Genomic DNA, 19,537 nt, shown 5'->3' with positions numbered 1-19,537 from the left:
TTTGTAATCTGAGATAATCTTCTTTGCTGTCCACTATGACACCGATTTTGGTGTCATCCACAAATTTATTCTCATCAAAATAATTTATATAGATAACAAATAAAAGTGGTCCCAATCATGATCCCTGTGGAACACTGCTGGTCACAGTACTCCAGTCCAAAAACAACTGTCCTCCACCACTCAGTCTCCTGCTGTGAAACTAATTTTGGATCCAATTGGCAAGTTCGCCCTGAATCCCATATGATCTAACTTTACTAATTAGTCTGAAATGCAAAACTGTGTGAAAGGCTTTACTACAGTCCAAGTAAACAATGTCTACTGCTCTGCCCTCATCAATCTTCTTGGTTATTTCATTTAAAAACACAATCAACATATTGTGAGACATGATTTCACTTTTGCACAAAACCATGCTGACTATCCCATATCAGTCCTTGCCACTCCAAATGTATGTAAATCCTATCTTTCAGAATCACCTCTGACAACTAATCCACCACTGAAGTCAGACTCACAGATCTATAGTGCCAGGCTTTTCTTTACATCCTTTCTTGAAAAAGACATAACATTAGCCACTCATAGGTAATCTGGCACCACACCTGTAGTCATAAATGATACAAATATTCCTGCAAGGGGTTCCTTGATTTCTTCCCTAACTTCCCACAACATCCTGGGATGCACTTGATCAGGTCTCAGAGATTGGACCAGCTTAATTGTTTTAAGATCTTTAGCACTTCCTCTTCTGTAATGTGAACTGTTTTCAAAACATCAATATGTATTTCCCTGAGTTCTCTAGCCTCCAGCTCTTTATCCACAATAAAATCTTACGCAGATTATTCATTTAATATCCCTGTTGAGGATCGGTACAAAGATGACCTTTTCGATCTTTAAGGGACCTGACTCTCTCTAGTTGCTCTCTTGCTTTTAACATAGTTGGAGAATCTCTTTGGATTCAATTAATGTTCAATTAATGCCGTGATCAGAATTAATGTTCTAAGTACCTGTGTACCCGTTGTGCTTCTCAGGCTGCCCTGGAAATGACATTGATGCTGGATGTTCAAACACAGTCGGTGTCTTTCAAGGTTGTATGCGACTTGTGTACATTGACAACCAACTTGCTAACCTCATTCTGGTGCAACAAGGCTTGCAAGGCAACTTCAGTGATTTACAAATAGACCTGTGTGGCATCATGGACAGGTAAAATCCTTCATTCCCTCTAAATATCTTAAAGTTCTATTATTTTACAATTTGAATGCAAACCTAATATAAAAGCATGTGAGTCCCTCAAGGACCCTGTTGTCACTTTTCCTGCTGTATATCAAAGATATAAGGAATTTTTTTCTGTACTTTTATTGAATTTATTTAAAATAATGGCATTTTTTTCTACTTTAAGATATAATTCTGTTTCTCCACGAATCCAGTCTGCTAGCTCCAAACTGGGGAAAAGTTTCACCCATTATGTTTGTGCTCAATTTTCCAAAGAGCGACCTAATTAGTCTGATTTCTACAGTTCTTTCCCCATAATGCAGGCAGCAAGATTCCTCAACCCAAAGAAAGTTTGATACTTATTTGGAAAAAGTAAGGAAGCAAACACACTTTTCCTCATTAGATTTCCTACAGAGTGGAAACAGGCCCTTCGGCCCAACAAGTCCACACCAACCTTCCGAAGAGTAACCCACCCCCGTCTGACTAATACAACGGACAATTCACTTGACCTGAACATCTTTGGAATGTGGAGCACCCAGAGGAACCCCACACACACACAGGGAAAAATGTGCAAACTCCACACAGTCGCCCAAGGCTGGCATCAAACCTGGGACCCTGGCTCTGTGAGGCAGCAGTGCGAACCACTGAGCCAGCCTGCCACCCTGATTCCCAAATGTTTAGATTAAGACTAATATTTCATTGTCAGTGTCTATGAGATTGAAAGTTGATTATGTTAAGATCTGATCAACGTCTTCCTCCAAGTTATTACTTATTTTGGAGCAGCTGTATAGCAGAAAATGGAATAAAATAGATTCTATTGCATGCCACAAAAAATACCAGACACACATATGCTGGGAAGAAATTGCCACTCCCCTTTAAACTGCCAGGGAATGCACATTAGTGTAATTAAAATGAGATTAAGTGGATAAGGATTACTCTCCAACCTGACCCACACTGGCCCCTAGTAATTAACTACGAGAAAATGAGGACTGCAGATTCTGGAGATCAGAGTCAAAAAGTGTGGTTTTGGAAAAGCACAGAAGGTCAGGAGGAAGAATGCAAACCTCGGGTTCCTGATGAAGAACTTATGCTCGAAATATTGACTCTCCTGCTCCTCGGATGCTGCCTGACCCGCTGTGCTTTTCCAGCACCACATTTTTTGACCCTAGTAATTAGCCTCACCACATAAGTGATGGGAAAGTGTTGCACACTGTTTAAAATATCAAGCTGAAGCCACTCAATGTTCTGAATTGGAGACAAAGCATGGTAAATGCTGATGCCAGGACCAGTTTGAAGTCAGCTTTTCACCGTCCTTTGTAGGTTATCAATATGCCTGTCACAACTTTCAGCAAACTCATATGCCATTTGGCAGATCAAATGAGCACAGCAGGTTAAGGTCCATCTAAGATGGATTGTCAGTGGTTAATTTTGTGAACCCACCAACTGAGAGCTGGGATTAAATCGCCGAGCAAAAGAAGCGTTTTATGTCAGAATGTGTTTTTCTGTGCAATAGGTGCTTGCCGAATTACTGTGAGCATGGCGGAGAATGCTCTCAGTCCTGGAGTACCTTTTACTGTGACTGCAGAGGGACTGGCTATACAGGAGCTACCTGCCATAACTGTGAGTAACATTGAACTGAGTAACACAGGCATTGTCACTGCTGATCGCTGGGCAGGTTGTACTGACTGGGAGTTGAAGGGTGGAGAGCAGAAAGCTGCGTTTCAGTAATTACATACAAGCAAGCACGTGAGGTAGGAGCAGGAGTAAATGCTTCTGTCCCTCAGCCTTGCTCTGACATTTGATGAGATCTGATTAAGGCCACAGCTTTGCAGACCTGCTTATTCCTGATTCTCTTTGACTCCATTGTCAATCAGTACTCTATCTAACTCAATGATCTCACATGGAATGTAGAACAGGAAGCACAGTACAGGCCCTTCGGGCCTTGAGGTTGCGCCGACCTGTGAAATTAATCCAAAGCCCGTCTAACCGACACTATTCCATTTTCATCCACATGTCTACTTAATGACCTTTTAAATGCCCTTAATGTTGTCGAGCCCACGATAGTTGCAGGCAGTGCATTCCATACCCTTACTACTCTCTGAGTAAAGAAACTACCTCTGACATCTGTCCTATATCTATAACCCCTCAATTTAAAACTATGTCCCCTTATGGTAGCTATCACCATCTGAAGAAAGAGGCTCTCACTCTCCATCCTATCTAATGGCACGGTGGCTCAGTAGTTAGCACTGCTGCCTTACAGCGGCAGTGTCCCAGGTTCGATTCCAGACTTGGGCAGCTGTCTGTGTGGAATTTGCATATTCTCCCTGGGTCTGTGTGCGTTTTCTCCAGGTGGTCTGGTTTCCTCCCACAGTCTAAAGATGTGTAGGTCAGGTGAATTGGCCATGCTAAATTGCCCATGGTGCTAGTCGGAGAGAAATGGTTTTGGGTTGGTTACACTTCGGAGGGTCAGTTTGGGCTGAATGGCCTGTTTTCACACTGTAGTTAATCTAATCTAACCCTCTGATTATTGAATTTATTGTCACGTGTATTGAGGCACAGTGAAAAGCTTTGTCTTGCGAGCAATGCAGGTAGATCACAGAGTTAAGTAACGTAGATAGTAAATAATAGGTAAACAGTGGCAATGGCAATGACAAAAACACAGATACAGGCGAATGTTAAGAGTTTGTGAGTCCATTCAATATTCTAACAACAGTGGGGTAGAAACTGTTATGAAACCGGCTGGTATGTGTTCAGGCTTCTGTACCTTCTCCCTGATGGTAGAAGTTGTAGTAAAGCATTGCCAGGGTGGGATGGATCTTTAATAAGGAGAAAGTGAGGTCTGCAGATGCTGGAGATCAGAGATGGAAATGTGTTGCTGGAAAAGCGCAGCAGGTCAGGCAGCATCCAGGGAACAGGAGAATCGACGTTTCGGGCATTAGCCCTTCTTCAGGAATGAGGATCTTTAATAATGATGGCGGTCTTTCCTTGACAGCGGGCCTGGTAGATGGATTCTATAGATGGGAGGTTGACCTTTGTGATTGTCCAGGCTGAGGTCACCACTCTCTGTAACCGTCTCCCGATCTTGAATGGCACAGTTGCCATACCAGGTAGTGATACGTCCAGACAGAATGCTTTCAATGGCACACCTATAAAAGTTGGCAAGGGTATTCGCTGTCATGCCAAATTTCCTCAGCTGCCTGAGGAAGAAGAGATGTTGTTGGGTCTTTGTAACCAGTGCGTCCACATGAAAAGTCCAAGAAAGCTTATATGTCTCAATTAAGTCATCTCTCAACCTTCTTATCTCTGACAAAAACAGCCTCAAGTCCCTTAGCCTTTTGTCATAAGACCATCCTTTCATTCCAGGCAACATCCTAGCAAATCTCCTAACTCTTTCCAAAGCTTCTACATCTTTCCTATAGTGCAGGAACCAGAATGTATGCAATACTCCAAGTGCGGCCACACCAGAGTTTTGTACAGCTACAGCATGACCTCATGCTTCCGAAACTCAATCCATCTACCAATAAAAGCTAACACATTGTATGCCTTCTTAACAACCCTATCAACCTGGCTGGCAACTTTCAGGGATCTTTGGACATGGACACTGAGATCTCTCTGCTGATCTACACTACCAAGAATCTTACCATTAGCCCAGTACTCTGCATTCCTGTTCCTCTTTCCAAAGTGAGTCACCTCACACTTTTCCGCATTAAACTCCATTTGCCACCTCTCAGCCCAGCTCTGCAGCTTATCTATGTTCCTTTGTAACCTATAATAGCCTGCAGCACTATCCACAAGGAGAAAGTGAGGTCTGCAGATGCTGGAGATCAAAGTTGAAACTTTATTGCTGGAACAGCACAGCAGGTCAGGCAGCATCCAGGGAACAGGAGATTCGACGTTTCGGGCACAGGCCCTTCTTCAGGAATGAGCAGAGAGTGTTCAGCAGGAGAAGATAAAAGGTAGGGAGGAGGGACTTGGAGGAGGGGAGTTGGAAATGTGATAGGTGGAAAGAGGTCAAGGTGAGGGTGATAGGTCGGAGTAGGATGGAGGCGGAGAGGTCAAGAAGAAGACTGCAGGTCAGGAAGGCGGTGCCGGGCTGGAAGGATCCGGCTGAGACAAGGTGGGGGGAGGGGGGATGAAGAAACTGGTGAAGTCCAAGTTCATCCCCTGCGGTTTGAGGGTTCCCAGTCGGAAGATAAGACGCTCCTCCTCCGACCGTCGGGTTGTTGTGGTTTGGCGGTGGATGAGTCCAATGACCTGCATATCCTCGGTGGAGTGGGAGGGGGAGTTGAAATGCTGTGCCACAGGTTGGTTGGATTGGTTCGTCCGGGTGGCCCAGAGGTGCTCTCTGAATCGCTCCGCAAGTAGGCAGCCTGTCTCCCCAATATAGAGGAGGCCACACCGGCTGCAGCGGATGCAGTAGATGATGTGGGTGGAGGTGCAGGTGAATCTGTGGCGGATATGGAAGTTTCCCTTGGGGCCTTGGAGAGAAGTGAGGGGGGAGGTGTGGGCGCAAGTGTTGCACCTCCTGCGGTTGCAAGGGAAGGTGCCGGGAGTGGTGGTTGGGTCGGTGGGGGGTGTGGATCTGACAAGGGAGTCGCGGAGGGAGTGGTCTCTACGGAAAGCTGATAGGGGAGGGGAGGGAAATATATCCTTGGTGCTGGGGTCTGTTTGGAGGTGGCGGAAGTGACGGCGGATGATGCGCTGTACATGGAGATTGGTGGGGTGGTAGGTGAGGACCAGTGGGGTTCTGTCCTGGTGGCGGTTGGAGGGGCGGGGCTCAAGGGCGGAGGAGCGGGAAGTGGAGGAGATGCGGTGGAGGGCACCGTCGACCACGTCGGGGGGGAAATTGCGGTCCTTGAAGAAGGAGGCCATCTGTGTTGTACGTATTTTGAACTGGTCCTCCTGGGAGCAGATGCGGCGGAGACGAAGGAATTGGGAGAATATCCACAACTCTACTGGCCTTAGCATCATCTGCAAATTTACTAACCCATCCTTCTACGCCTTCATCTGGGTCATTTATAAAAATGACAAACAGCAGTGACTCCAAAGCAAATTCTTGCGGTCCACCACTAGTAACTGAACGTTTCCCATCAACCACCACCCTCTGTCTTCTTTCAGGAAACCAATTTCTGATCCAAACCGCTAAATCATCCTCAATCCCATGCCTCTGTATCTTCTGCAATAACCTGCTGAAGGGACCCTTATCAAATGCCTTATACATATATGCCACATCGACTGCTTTACCCTCATCCACCTGTTTGGTCACCTTCTCAAAGAACTCAATAAGGTTTGTGACGCACGACCTACCCTTCATAAAAATGTGTTGATGATCCCTAGTTAACTTATTCCTTTCTAGGTGATTATAAATCCTATCTCTTGTAGCCTTTTCCAACACTTTACCCACGACTGAAGTAAGGCTCACTGGTCTATAATTAGCAAGGTTGTCTCTACTCCCCTTCTTGAACAAGGGAACAACATCTGCTATCCTCCAATCTTCTGGCACTGTTATGTGTTAAAGATCAAAGCCAAAAACTCTGCAATCTCCTCCCTGGCTTCCCAGAGAATCCGAGGATAAATCCCATCTGTCCCAGAGCACTTATCTATTTCCACATTTTCCAGGATTGCTAACATCTCCTCCTTGTGAACCTCAATCTTGTTTTCTGGGAACAAGGAGTTCTACAGTTTTATGAGCCTTGGAGAGAATTGGGTTTTATACTGGAGAACTGAGACTAAAGTCATATACTGAGCTACTGTCTGAGAATGATGTTGGTAAATGGAGCTCAAGAATAATCTCAGATTTGACTGTTATACTGCATCCCCCCAGCCTCTCATATACCCTTCACCTGTCTATATGCTGCTGCCACATCTGTTTAAACATATAGATTAATGTGTGCGGTTTAGTTACCCTACTTGCATACGAGGTAATTCAAAGACGATTGTGGTTTGTCTTATGAGGAAAGATTAAGTGGTTTGGGCCTACACTCATCATGGTTTTGAAATGTAAGAAGTGACTTCCCTGAAACCTATAAGATTTGAAGCAGGATTGACAAGGTAGATGCTGAGAGAATATTGTCCCTTACTGGGATGCGCAGAAGTAGAGGGTGCAGTGTATACATAAGGATTTTAAATACAGAGGAGGAAATTCTTCTCTCATACAGTTTGAGGCTCTCTCCCCTGGAGAGCAGTGGCTCATTGAATATGTTCAAGATTGAGTTCAACAGATTTTTTTTCATTGACAGATGGGTGAAAGGTTACGGGGAATGGGCAGCAAGCAAAATGGAGTTCAGGTTCCAATCAGATCAACCATGATCTTAATGGCTGGTGACTGAGGAAAGCTCCAAGACCCAAGTGGCTGATGCCTACTCCCGTTTCTTATGTCATTCATCTTTCAAATGGTGTTTCTCTTGGTATGGGATTATCCCTCTCAGTTGGAGAGAAAGGGTTGTGGAAGGAAATCTGCCGCAAGCAGACACAATGACAGAGCATCAAGCCAGAGACCAAGACTCTCACTCTTCTTCTGATTCTGACATCTTGGATGTATCTATATGAAAGAAACACTTATGTTTAAGTGTCAATGTCAGCAAATCTGCCAGATATTCATTTGGACCACATGAGGGATGTGTCATTGACACCGAATCCTAACATTCTCAGTTCCAGGACTGCTGGGCAGTGCCAGAAGAATTCATTGACCTCAGCAGGATAGTTAGAGAAACACATCCCACCCTTCATATGTAGGGCCCATCTGCATTGTAACCAATTTATATTTTAAATTTGCACGTGGTCCCAGTTGGAACTATCATGTTAATGAAGAGCAATGTGTTAAATATTGTTGTAATTCCTTCCTTCACAAGCATTGCCTGTATCGTTGTATCTGTTCATCACAATTTGTTTTAATCTGCATCTCCCTCTGCTGAAATTACAATTTAAAATTCTCAACTGATATCTCCTTAAGGGGGTATAAACTATTCACAGTTTAAACTGATCTAGGCCGTCAATGGACTTGGGGAAGAAAATAATTCTGGGATGGGCCCTCTGACAAACAAACTAAGCGTTTCAGTAAAGGTCCAAGAAAGTGTAATAACATTGTGAACAAGGGGACAAGAAATCCTGTGGAAGGTTTAGAACTTAAGCAGTTAATTTGGTTTTGGTTTTGGCAAGCTGACTTCAAGTCATACAATTCAGAAACAGACTCTTTGGTCCAACTCATCCATGCCGACCGGATATTCTAAAGTAATCTGGTCTCATTTGCCAGCATTTGGCCCATATCCCCCTAAACTCTTCCTAATCATGTTCTGGATTAGTGGTGCTGGAAGAGCACAGCAGTTCAGGCAGCATCCGAGGACAGGCAAAATCCGAGGACAGGCAAAATCGACGTTTCGGGCAAAAGCCCTTCATCAGGAATAAAGGCAGAGAGCCTGAAGCGTGGAGAGATAAGCTAGAGGAGGGTGGGGGTGGGGAGAGAGTAGCATAGAGTACAATGGGTGAGTGGGGGAGGAGTGGGGTCAGGGAGGAGAGGGTGGAGTGGATAGGTGGGAAAGGAGCTAGGCAGGTTGGACAAGTCCGGACAAGTCAAGGAGACAGTATTGAGCTGGAGGTCAGAATCTAGGATGAGGTGGGGAAAGGGGAAATGAGGAAGCTGTTGAAGTCCACATTGATGCCCTGGGGTTGAAGTGTTCCGAGGCAGAAGATGAGGCGTTCTTCTTCCATGCGTCTGGTGGTGAGGGAGCGGCGGTGGAGGAGGCCCAGCACCTCCGTATCCTCGGCAGAGTGGGAGGGGGAGTTGAAATGTTGGGCCACGGGGCGGTTTGGTTGATTGGTGCGGGTGTCTCGGAGATGTTCCCTGAAGCGCTCTGCTAGGAGGTGCCCAGTCTCCCCGATGTAGAGGAGACCGCATCGGGAGCAACGGATACAATAAATGATGTTAGTGGATGTACTGGTAAAACTTTGATGGATGTGGAAGGCTCCTTTATGGCCTTGGATGGAGGTGAGGGAGGAGATGTGGGCACAGGTTTTATAGTTCCTGCGGTGGCAGGGGAAAGTGCCAGGATGGGAGGGTGGGTCGTAGGGGGGCGTGGACCTGACCAGGTAGTCACGGAAGGAGCGGTCTTTGCGGAAGGCGGAGAGGGGTGGGGAGGGAAATATATCCCTGGTGGTGGGGTCTGTTTGGAGGTGGCGGAAATGTCGGCGGATGATTTGGTTTATGCGAAGGTTGGTAGGGTGGAAGGTGAGCACCAGGGGCGTTCTGTCCTTGTTGCGGTTGGAGGGGTTGGGTCTGAGGGCGGAGGTGCGGGATGTGGACGAGATGCGTTGGAGGGCACCTTTAACCACGTGGGAAGGGAAATTGCGGTCTCTAAAGAAGGAGGCCATCTGGTGTGTTCTATGGTGGAACTGGTCCTCCTGGGAGCAGATACGGCGGAGGCGGAGGAATTGGGAATACGGGATGGCATTTTTGCAAGAGATAGGGTGGGAAGAGGTGTAATCCAGGTAGCTGTGGGAGTCGGTGGGTTTGTAGAAAATGTCAGTGTCAAGTCGGTTGACACTGATGGAGTTGGAGAGGTCCAGGAAGGAGAGGGAGGTGTCAGAGATGGTCCAGGTAAATTTAAGGTCAGGGTGGAATGTGTTGGTGAAGTTGATGAATTGCTCAACCTCCTCGCAGGAGCACGAGGTGGCGCCAATGCAGTCATCAATGTAGCGGAGGAAGAGTTGGGAGTGGTGCCGGTGTAATTACGGAAGATCAACTGTTCTATGTAGCCAACAAAGAGACAGGCATAGCTGGGGCCCATTCGTGTGCCCATGGCTACCCCTTTGGTCTGGAGGAAGTGGGAGGATTCAAAGGAGAAATTGTTAAGGGTGAGGACCTGTTCGGCCAAACGAATGAGAGTGTCGGTGGAAGGGTACTGTTGGGAACGTCTGGAGAGGAAAAAACGGAGGGCTTGGAGGCCCTGGTCATGGCGGATGGAGGTGTAGAGGGATTGGATATCCATGGTGAAGATGAGGCATTGGGGGCCGGGGAAACGGAAGTCTTGGAGGAGGTGGAGGGCGTGGGTGGTGTCTCGAACGTATGTGGGGAGTTCCTGGACTAGAGGGGATAGGACAGTGTCGAGGTAGGTAGAGATGAGTTCAGTGGGATCTTGGGAAGGAGGTAGAACCGGGCAGTGCGGGGTTCCTGGACTATGAGGTTGGAAGCTGTTGATGGGAGATCTCCTGAGGTGATGAGGAGGACCCAGGAGGACCAGTTCCACCATAGAACACACCAGATGGCCTCCTTCTTTAGAGACCGCAATTTCCCTTCCCACATGGTTAAAGATGCCCTCCAACGCATCTCGTCCACATCCCGCACCTCTACCCTCAGACCCCACCCCTCCAACCGCAACAAGGACAGAATGCCCCTGGTGCTCACCTTCCACCCTACCAACCTTCGCATAAACCAAATCATCCGCCGACATTTCCGCCACCTCCAAACAGACCCCACCACCAGGGATATATTTCCCTCCTCACCCCTCTCCGCCTTCCGCAAAGACCGCTTCCTCCGTGACTACCTGGTCAGGTCCACGCCCCCCTACGACCCACCCTCCCATCCTGGCACTTTCCCCTGCCACCGCAGGAACTGTAAAACCTGTGCCCACACCTCCTCCCTCACCTTCATCTAAGGCCCTAAAGGAGCCTTCCACATCCATCAAAGTTTTACCTGCACATCCACTAATATCATTTATTGTATCCGTTGCTCCCGATGCGGTCTCCTCTACATCGGGGAGACTGGGCACCTCCTAGCAGAGCGCTTCAGGGAACATCTCCGAGACACCCGCACCAATCAACCAAACCGCCCCGTGGCCCAACATTTCAACTCCCCCTCCCACTCTGCCGAGGATATGGAGGTGCTGGGCCTCCTCCACCGCCGCTCCCTCACCACCAGACGCATGGAAGAAGAACGCCTCATCTTCCGCCTCGGAACACTTCAGCCCCAGGGCATCAATGTGGACTTCAACAGCTTCCTCATTTCCCCTTTCCCCACCTCATCCTAGATTCTAACCTCCAGCTCAACACTATCTCCTTGACTTGTCCGGACTTGTCCGACCTGCCTAGCTCCTTTCCCACCTATCCACTCCACCCTCTCCTCCCTGACCTATCACCTTCATCTCCTCCCCCACTGACCTATTGTACTCTATGCTACTCTCTCCCCACCCCCACCCTCCTCTAGCTTATCTCTCCACGCTTCAGGCTCTCTGCCTTTATTCCTGATGAAGGGCTTTTGCCCGAAACGTCGATTTTGCCTGTCCTCGGATTTTGCCTGTCCTCGGATGCTGCCTGAATTGCTGTGCTCTTCCACCACCACTAATCCAGAATCTGGTTTCCAGCATCTGCAGTCATTGTTTTTACCTTTTTCTTCCTAATCATGTACCCATCCAGATGCCGTTTAAATGTTGTAATTGTATCAGACTCCACCACTTTCTTTCGTAGCTTATTCCACGCACCCACTAACATCTGTCCTTTAGTTCCCTGTTAAATCTTTCCCCTCTTACCTTAAACCCTATGCTGCCTAGTTTTAGACTTCATGAAGAGTGGGTCATTTACCTTTGTTATTGGATGAAGTGCAGACTCTTTAGAAGAACAGTCCTACACTAGTGCACCGTTAGCAATGGATGCCCTTCACCAAGAATAAATTCGATGAAAAGAAAAAATTAACTTCTTTGCAAACTGTTGATTGGGTTTCCATTGGTCATTAAAGCCTGCCATATGAATACTTCACCGAATCTCTCCCTCCCCTCCCCCACAACATACTTATAATCACGTCAATAAACCATAGCGACATCTTCACGTGAAAATGCCCTGCTGCTAAAAAAAAGTCGTGAAAAAGGTACGAGTGTTCCTGAATTACCTGAGTAAGCAGGAATAGAGCATCTCATGAATTGCAGGCTTCTGGTCTTTTTTTTTTTGCTGTGGTTTCAAGATTCTATGACCGTATTCCCAGCTGATTTTGTGGCTCATCCCATCACCATTTATTTGAGTTCATGCATTTTCCACTGCTATTGTCATAAGTATTCTCATTGTCATATTTTTCAAGTCCTGTCTTACTCCAGCTAGCTTGTTGATATTATGACCATGGAAATGTATTATACTGATACTGTGTTTTTTTTAATGTATGTGTATATAGCCAGGTATAAACAGTCATGTGAGACATACAAACACACAGGGAATACATCCGGCTTCTTCTCCATTGATCCCGATGGTAGTGGTTCACAGAGACCTTTGCTCGTCTATTGCAATATGACAGGTGAGATTGTCCTTTTTAAGTTTCTAAGCATATTCATTTACATCTTGCCAACAAAGCAGGAATGACAGTAAACACAATTATAGCATGAATCCATGCAACACATTAGGACAAAACGATTGAGAAATGTGTCGTTCAAACAGAAGAAGAGGCAGTAACTGAAGCAATTGTTAACAAGTTACGATTCTTGCCAAATTAGATATTGATTAATTCTTGACTTGCCCACATTTGTTACACTCTAAGTGATAACTCAGTCATATTGCGGGCTCGTGCAATTAGCCTGCGCTAATTTATTTTCCTTGTGACTTTTTGTTCAGTTCCATGAATATCCAGTGTAAACTCATAGAATCCCTACAGTGTGGAAATAGGCCCTTCAGCATAGATATTACTGCAGTGGGGGAAGGAGGAAATTCCAGGACCTTGACCCAGCATTAATGAAGCAATGGAGATTTTTGTTTGGAATCCATCCAGTATGGAAACAGGCCCTTCGGCCCAACAAGTCCACACCGACCCTCTGAAGAGTAACCCGCCCAGATCCAGTACCCCACATTTAACCCCTGACTAATGCACCTGACCTACACATCCCTGAACACTATGGACAATTTCGCCTGGCCAATCCACCTCACCTGCACATCTTTGAATTGTAGAAGGAAACTGAAGCACCCAGAGGAAACGCACGCAGATATGGGGAGAATCTGCAAACTCCACACAGATAGTTACCCGAGGCTGGAATCAAACCTGGGTCCCTGGATCTGTGAGGCAGTGTTAACCACTGAGCCACCAAACCACACCTCCACTGAGCCACTCTGTACTAGCCTCCTGCTTTATTGTCTCTTGTGGCATCTTTAAACTGATATTGTTTCAAAATAGTGGGATAGTTTTGTCATTTGTTTCAATTTTTGGATAAAAAATGTGTCAGAAGATCCACAAATAGACTTCAAACTCTTCCCTGCCCAATTGGCCTCACCCCTTTGGTTTAAGAAGGAGAAATAATATCTCAGTTTCCTGTTCCCGCTCATTACTGTGTGACTTGAGCTTGTTCTCGCTCCCATTACCTGCCCCCACCCCTCCCCCAGGAAGTAGGAAGGGAGCCGGGGTTTGGATGATGGCTGGTAAATGGCAAGAAACCTGAGTGGATCTGCCACCCATTGCTAATTAATTGGGCCAAAGAAATGGAAAGCTAAAGTCCAGACCAAAGGTGCCATCAGCATTTTACCTCCTAGTGACAGCCCTGAGCTAAGGTCTCAGAAAGTAAGATCAGGTTGGGAATGGCAACTTGCACTTCCAGTTAGGAAGGCTGCCTGTGTAAAATTCATAAGCGGGTTACACTCCCAGCAATTGCGGGCTTAGCAACATGTTTTTCATCCCGAACTTGGAGTCCTGGCTGTGCTGATAGAATTCAACCCTACCACTCAGTGAGACAGTTTTCATTCGAGGACTGAGAACGTTGAGAGCACTAGGAGGAGCATTGATACAATTCCAAGAAATATCATGCTATGGAGAGTTGATGATGATGTCACTGGATTGGTAATCCATAATGTTCTGGGGGTATGGGTTCCAAACCAAACAGGCAGCAGGTGGTGAAATTTAAATTCAGTTCATTAATCTGAGTATAAAGCTAGTTTCCGTTGTATTGAGATCCATCATCGTTTTTGGGGGGTAATAACTCACTAGGACCATGGGGCTGCTCTCTTATTAAAGAGAGACATCTGGTGTTGGTTTAATTTTAAGGTCACCACAGCTAAGGTGACTGGGCAAGATTGTCAGCATCACTTTGCATTGGAAACTGGCCATCCAGCCAACTTGGCTAACCAACCCCTGTTTAACCACAGCAGCAGCAGAGTAAATGGGGAGATATTGGTGCAGTGATAAGCTAACGGGACCAAGTAATTCAGAATCTCATGCTGAAGCTGTGGAGACATGGGTTCAAATTGCAATGTAGATCATAGAACATAGAAATGTATAGCACAGGAACAGGCCCTTTGGCCCACAATATTCATGTGCTTATCTGAAAATCCCTTAAACCCTCTAAAGCTAGTTTCAGTTGCATTGAGATCCCACTCGTATCTGCCTCAACCACCACCCGGCAGCATGTTCTAGACTCCTACCACTTTCTGTGTAGAACACCTATCCCTCACATCTCCTTTGGACTGTCTCCCTCTCACCTTAAATGCATGCTCTCTAATTTTAGACATTTCACTCTGGGAAAAAGATTCTGACTGTCAACCCGATCTGTATGTCTCATAATTTTATAGACTTCTATCAAGTCTCCCCTCAGCCAAAGAAAAGAACCTGAGTTTTTCCAGCCTCTCCTTACGCTCATACCCTCTCATCCAGGCAGCATCCTAGTAAACCTCTTCTGTGCCCTCTCCACAGCCTCCACATCCATCCAGTAATGTGGCAGCCAGAACTGAATGCAATACTCTTTAAGTGTGGCCTAACCAAAATCTTATAAAGCTACAACATGACATCCTGGATCTTCTACTAAATTCCCCAACCAATAAAGGCAAGCATGCCATGCACTCTCTTTCCCACCCTTTGCCTGGCCAATTACAGGGAGCTATGGACTTGTACCCCAAGATCCCTCTGTATATCAATGCTGTTCAGGGTCCTGCCATTAACTGTATACTTTTCCTAAACATTTGATCACCCATAGGGCAGCACCTCACACCTACATGCATTAAACTCCATCTGCCATTTCTCCGCCTATATCTACAATTAATCTACATCCCATTTATCCTTTGTATCATCTGCAAACTTACTAACCCACCAATTTACATTTTCATCCAATTCATATACATATATCACAAACAGCAGAGATCCCAGTATGGATCCCTACAGAACATCACTAGAATTAGAATTAGAATCCCTACCATGTGGAAACAGGCCCTTCAGCCCAACAGGTTCACACTGACCCTCTGAAGAGTAACCCACCCAGACCCATTCCCCTACCCTATATTTTACCGCTACCCTATGGGCAATTTAGCATGGTCAATTCACCTGAACTGCACATCTTTGGATTGTGGGAGGAAACCAAAGCACCTGAAGGAAACCCATGCAGACATGGGGAAAATGTGCAAACTCCACACAGTCGCCCGATGCTGGAATCAAACCCGGGTCCCTGGCGCTGTGAGGCAGCAGTGCTAACCACTGAGCCACCATGCCACTCCACTAGTCACAGACCCTCCAACCTGAAAAACACCCTTCTACAACTACTCGCTGCCTTCTATGGGCAAGCCAATTCTGAATCCACGTGGCCAAGTCACTGTGAGTCCCATACATCTTAATCTTCTGGATGAATCTACCATGAGGGAGCTTGTCAAAAGCCTTACTTAAATTCATGCAGCCAACACCCACCATCATGGATCACCTTTGTCACCTCTTTGAAATATTCTATCAATCTAGTAAGGCATGACCTTCCCCCACACACAGCCATGCTGACTAGCTCTAATTTGGAAAAGCCGACATGCTTTTCCAAATGCACATACATGATGAACTCTTAAATGAGATCAATAAATTTGAAATAAAAAAGTTAATCTTAGTCATTTTCACCATGGTAACCAAGGAAATCTGCTATCCTAATGAAGTCAAGCCTACTTTTCCCAACCCAGAAGAATATGGTTGACTTTTAAATGCCTTCAGGAATTGCCAAAGAAGCAACTTAGTTCAAAGCCAGTTAGCAATGGGCAATAAATGCTGTCCTTGACAGCAGTGCCTGCATCTCTTGAAAATAAAGATCTAGACAAAATTTATTTTAAATCTTGATTAGACCATATTTATGTTCTCAGTTCTGGTTTCCATATTACCAAAAAGGGTTGAGAGGGTCTAGGATTTAAAAAAAAAACAATAATTCACAGGATGTGAAAATCCCTGGCTTGGGCCACAATTATTGCCTCACTTTAATTGATTTGGAGGTGGTGGTCATGAGCTGCTTTCTTGCAATGCTCCAGTCCTTGCAGTGTAAGAACACTCACTTCACTACTGGGGAGGATTCTGTTCCAGTGACTGTTTCATAAGGTGGAAATTCTAGGGGAATTAATGTTCACAGCACATCAAGCTCCATTCAGTCTGAATTTGTCCCATCATCTTTGGGTGAATACAACTCAGTTCTGCACAAGTATCAAAGGGAACAGATCCATTCTGTGCAGCTGACAGAAATCCTTTGTAATTATGCCTCATCATTAATGTAAACTGTACCGATTGCTATCATGCAATAAACTACTCATTATCTAAGACAAGCATCCTTATGCTTAATCCCAGCAGTGGTCTATGCTCTACATAATAATTGAACTATGATATGCCGCCAATAGTAGTATTTTGAATATCTCAAGAGTTCCTTGCTAAAACAGTGATAGTGAAATTATAATATATAAAAATAAACATTGGTCTACAAAATGATACCTGGGGTTCACTGATTATGAGATGAGATTATACATAATAGGACTGTTTTCTCTAGAATTTAGATGATCATGGAGTGAACAGATGGAAATCTTCAATAAAATAACAGGAAAAGACAGGGTGGCTAAGCTATGGGGGATTCTAGAACTAGCGGCATAGTCTCAGAATTAGGGCCAGACTGTTCAGGAGAGATGTTAGGAAGCACTTCTACACAAAAGAGTGGCAGAGGTTTGGAACTCTCTTCCACAAATGGCAGTTGATGTTAGATCAGTTATTAGTTTTATATCTGAGATAGATACGCTTTTGTTAAGCAAAGATAATAAAGGATATGGGCCAAACTCAGGTACATGGAGTTAGGCCACAGATTCACCATGTTCTCAGTGAATAGAGGAACAAGCAGGAATGGCTGAATGGCCTATTCATGTTCCTATGATCCAATGGTCCTGTAATATGTTTCAAATCAGGATGGCGTGTGACTTGGAGGAGAACGTGTGGGTGTTGGGGGTCCCATGCATGTGCTACCCTTGTCCTTTCCAATGGGGAAACCACTCAGTCTAAAGTTCAGCTCTTTTGCTCATGTTTGGACAAAATGAATAATAAGATCAACAGCTGCATATGACCTGTGGACCCCAAGCTGTGAGCAGGTTATTGTTAAGTATGTCTTTGTTATAGCACTGTTGATGGCACCTTCCATCACTGTATTGGGGCGGTAATTGGCCACATTGAGTCATCCTACGTTTTGTGGTCAGGACATACATGAGCAATTTTCCATGTTGTTGGATAGATGCGAGTATTTCAACTGTATTGGAGCAACTTGGTTTGGGGTGTGCCTAGTGCAGGACCACAAGTCTTTAGTAATTATCGGCTAAACTATCAGAAAAGGCTGAGGCTTTTTCTTGAGTCAACTGAACGCTGAGGGATGACCTGGATGAAGGTCTTCAAAATGTGAAAAGAATTTGATAAGGTAGACAAAGAAACTGTTTCCATTTTTATGGGTGAATGCGACACTGGTGATCAGAAATATAAGATTTTCACCGATAAAGCCAATGAGGTATTTGGGAGCTCTGTATTTTCTCGGTGTGGTCGTAAATGTGAAACGTGGTGCTATAAACAGTAATTGAGACAAGTAACATTGAAGGAGAAATTAAATTAATACAGAAGGAGGAAAAAAAATTAAAGAAAAAGCACCTTGATAGGGTGAGACAAAGTAATTTGGGAGGAGACATTTGTGGAGCATAAATACCATCAAGACCTTGTAACCGAAGGCATGTCTCTTTGCTGAGTGCTATATGTAATACAACATAAACTGAACTTAATGTTTCTTGAGTTGGGAGATTGATTTATATTAAGTGTTGGCACACTAGGTAGAATTTCAAAGGACAATTGTGACAAATGTGTTTTTCTTGTTTATAAGCTGCATGATTGTCAATTAAGTAGATTCCAGTTTAAAATCAGTGCATAGCAGCTCGAATGCAGGATGTCTAATCATAATGACGACAGATTGTTTCGTGGGTAAAACACCAATTGATTTTTCTATTTAGCACTTCTGTTCAAGGCTGTACATTGAACAGTTATTTTCCATTGACATTGTGTACTCATTACTCTGACAGAAGACAGAACCTGGACCATAATTCAGCACAACAACACGAAGGAAAGCAAATTACACGGTTCTCCCAATTACGACAAGCCTTACGTCGCATCGTTCAACTATAGTGCCAATGTGGAACAGCTGCAGACAATGATTGATCGTGCTGAGCACTGTGAGCAGGAGATAGCCTACCACTGCAAGAACTCACGCCTCCTGAATACACCTGGTAAGTATTGTCACTGGTGCCATTACTTGCACGAAAGTAACAGGAACATGACCCTAAACGTGCAGGGCATTTCCCCTCTCCCCAGGTGACATCTTACCAAGATTGCAATGAAATTGGTCTTTAACTTGCAATGTGAACACAACAGCCTTCTCTACTTCAACAGAAAACCATTCATTCATCCATCCGCTGAAGAAAATGGTTAGGAATGGAAATGCTGACAATTATCTAACATCTTCTGTAGCTTTGTCTAATATAAAGTTGCTCTCTCTCATGAGAATGAGACAACTGGGTGGTGGTTTAACCTAAGGGTCAGCATGCCTCAGGTAAGGGGTGAGGTTGAAAAGATGGGATCTTCCTCAGCCAGTGAAGGAATTGAAGCTGCACAGTTGCTTCAGGTACTCAAGCCAGATGAGTAACTTGAGTTGTATCCATTGTTGTGGGAAAATATGACAGCTAAACAGAACACTGCAAAGTTTCATAAATAGCACTGCGATAAATGACCTGATATATATTTGTGGATGGTGTTGGTTGAGGGATAAATAATAGTCTGAAGCACTTTGTCTTTCTTGCTTGGTGCCATGAGATCATTCCCATGCATGCACTTTGGTTTAACATTCCTTGAGTACTGCACTGAAATGTAGAACACTGGTTAGACTGCAACTGCAGCACAGTGTGATGTTCTGGCTCCTTGCCAATGGAAGGATATGCTTCCACAGAGGGAGAGCAGTGGAAGTTCACCGGACCAATTCCTGGAATGGTTGAACTCTCCCATGAGAAGAGATAGAGGAGATGAGTTCTGAACTGTTTAGTGTTTGGAAGAATGACAGGGGATCCCATGGAAATATACAGAATTCTG

The 19,537-nt window shown here is 45.1% G+C and overlaps 1 protein-coding gene across 3 annotated transcripts in view; it reads left to right on the top strand.

Moving 5' to 3' along the window:
- Window positions 1–19,537, top strand: part of LOC122551782 (contactin-associated protein-like 5) — a 1,118,157-nt gene that overhangs the window by 627,993 nt on the left and 470,627 nt on the right. For all 3 annotated transcript variants that reach the window (XM_087989332.1, XM_043694246.2, XM_087989333.1), the window contains 4 exons: window positions 1,020–1,191; window positions 2,714–2,820; window positions 12,353–12,472; window positions 18,478–18,681. In XM_087989332.1, coding sequence (XP_087845458.1) covers window positions 1,020–1,191; window positions 2,714–2,820; window positions 12,353–12,472; window positions 18,478–18,681 — 603 coding nt within the window. The remainder of the gene's footprint in view (window positions 1–1,019; window positions 1,192–2,713; window positions 2,821–12,352; window positions 12,473–18,477; window positions 18,682–19,537) is intronic.

This window comes from Chiloscyllium plagiosum, unplaced genomic scaffold (assembly GCF_037043375.1).
Source record: "Chiloscyllium plagiosum isolate Xiang-an unplaced genomic scaffold, Cpla_swu_hap1 HiC_scaffold_7, whole genome shotgun sequence".
Taxonomy (NCBI): domain Eukaryota; kingdom Metazoa; phylum Chordata; class Chondrichthyes; order Orectolobiformes; family Hemiscylliidae; genus Chiloscyllium; species Chiloscyllium plagiosum.
Note: the sequence above shows the minus strand (reverse complement) of the source record. Positions and strands in the feature narration are given on the sequence as shown.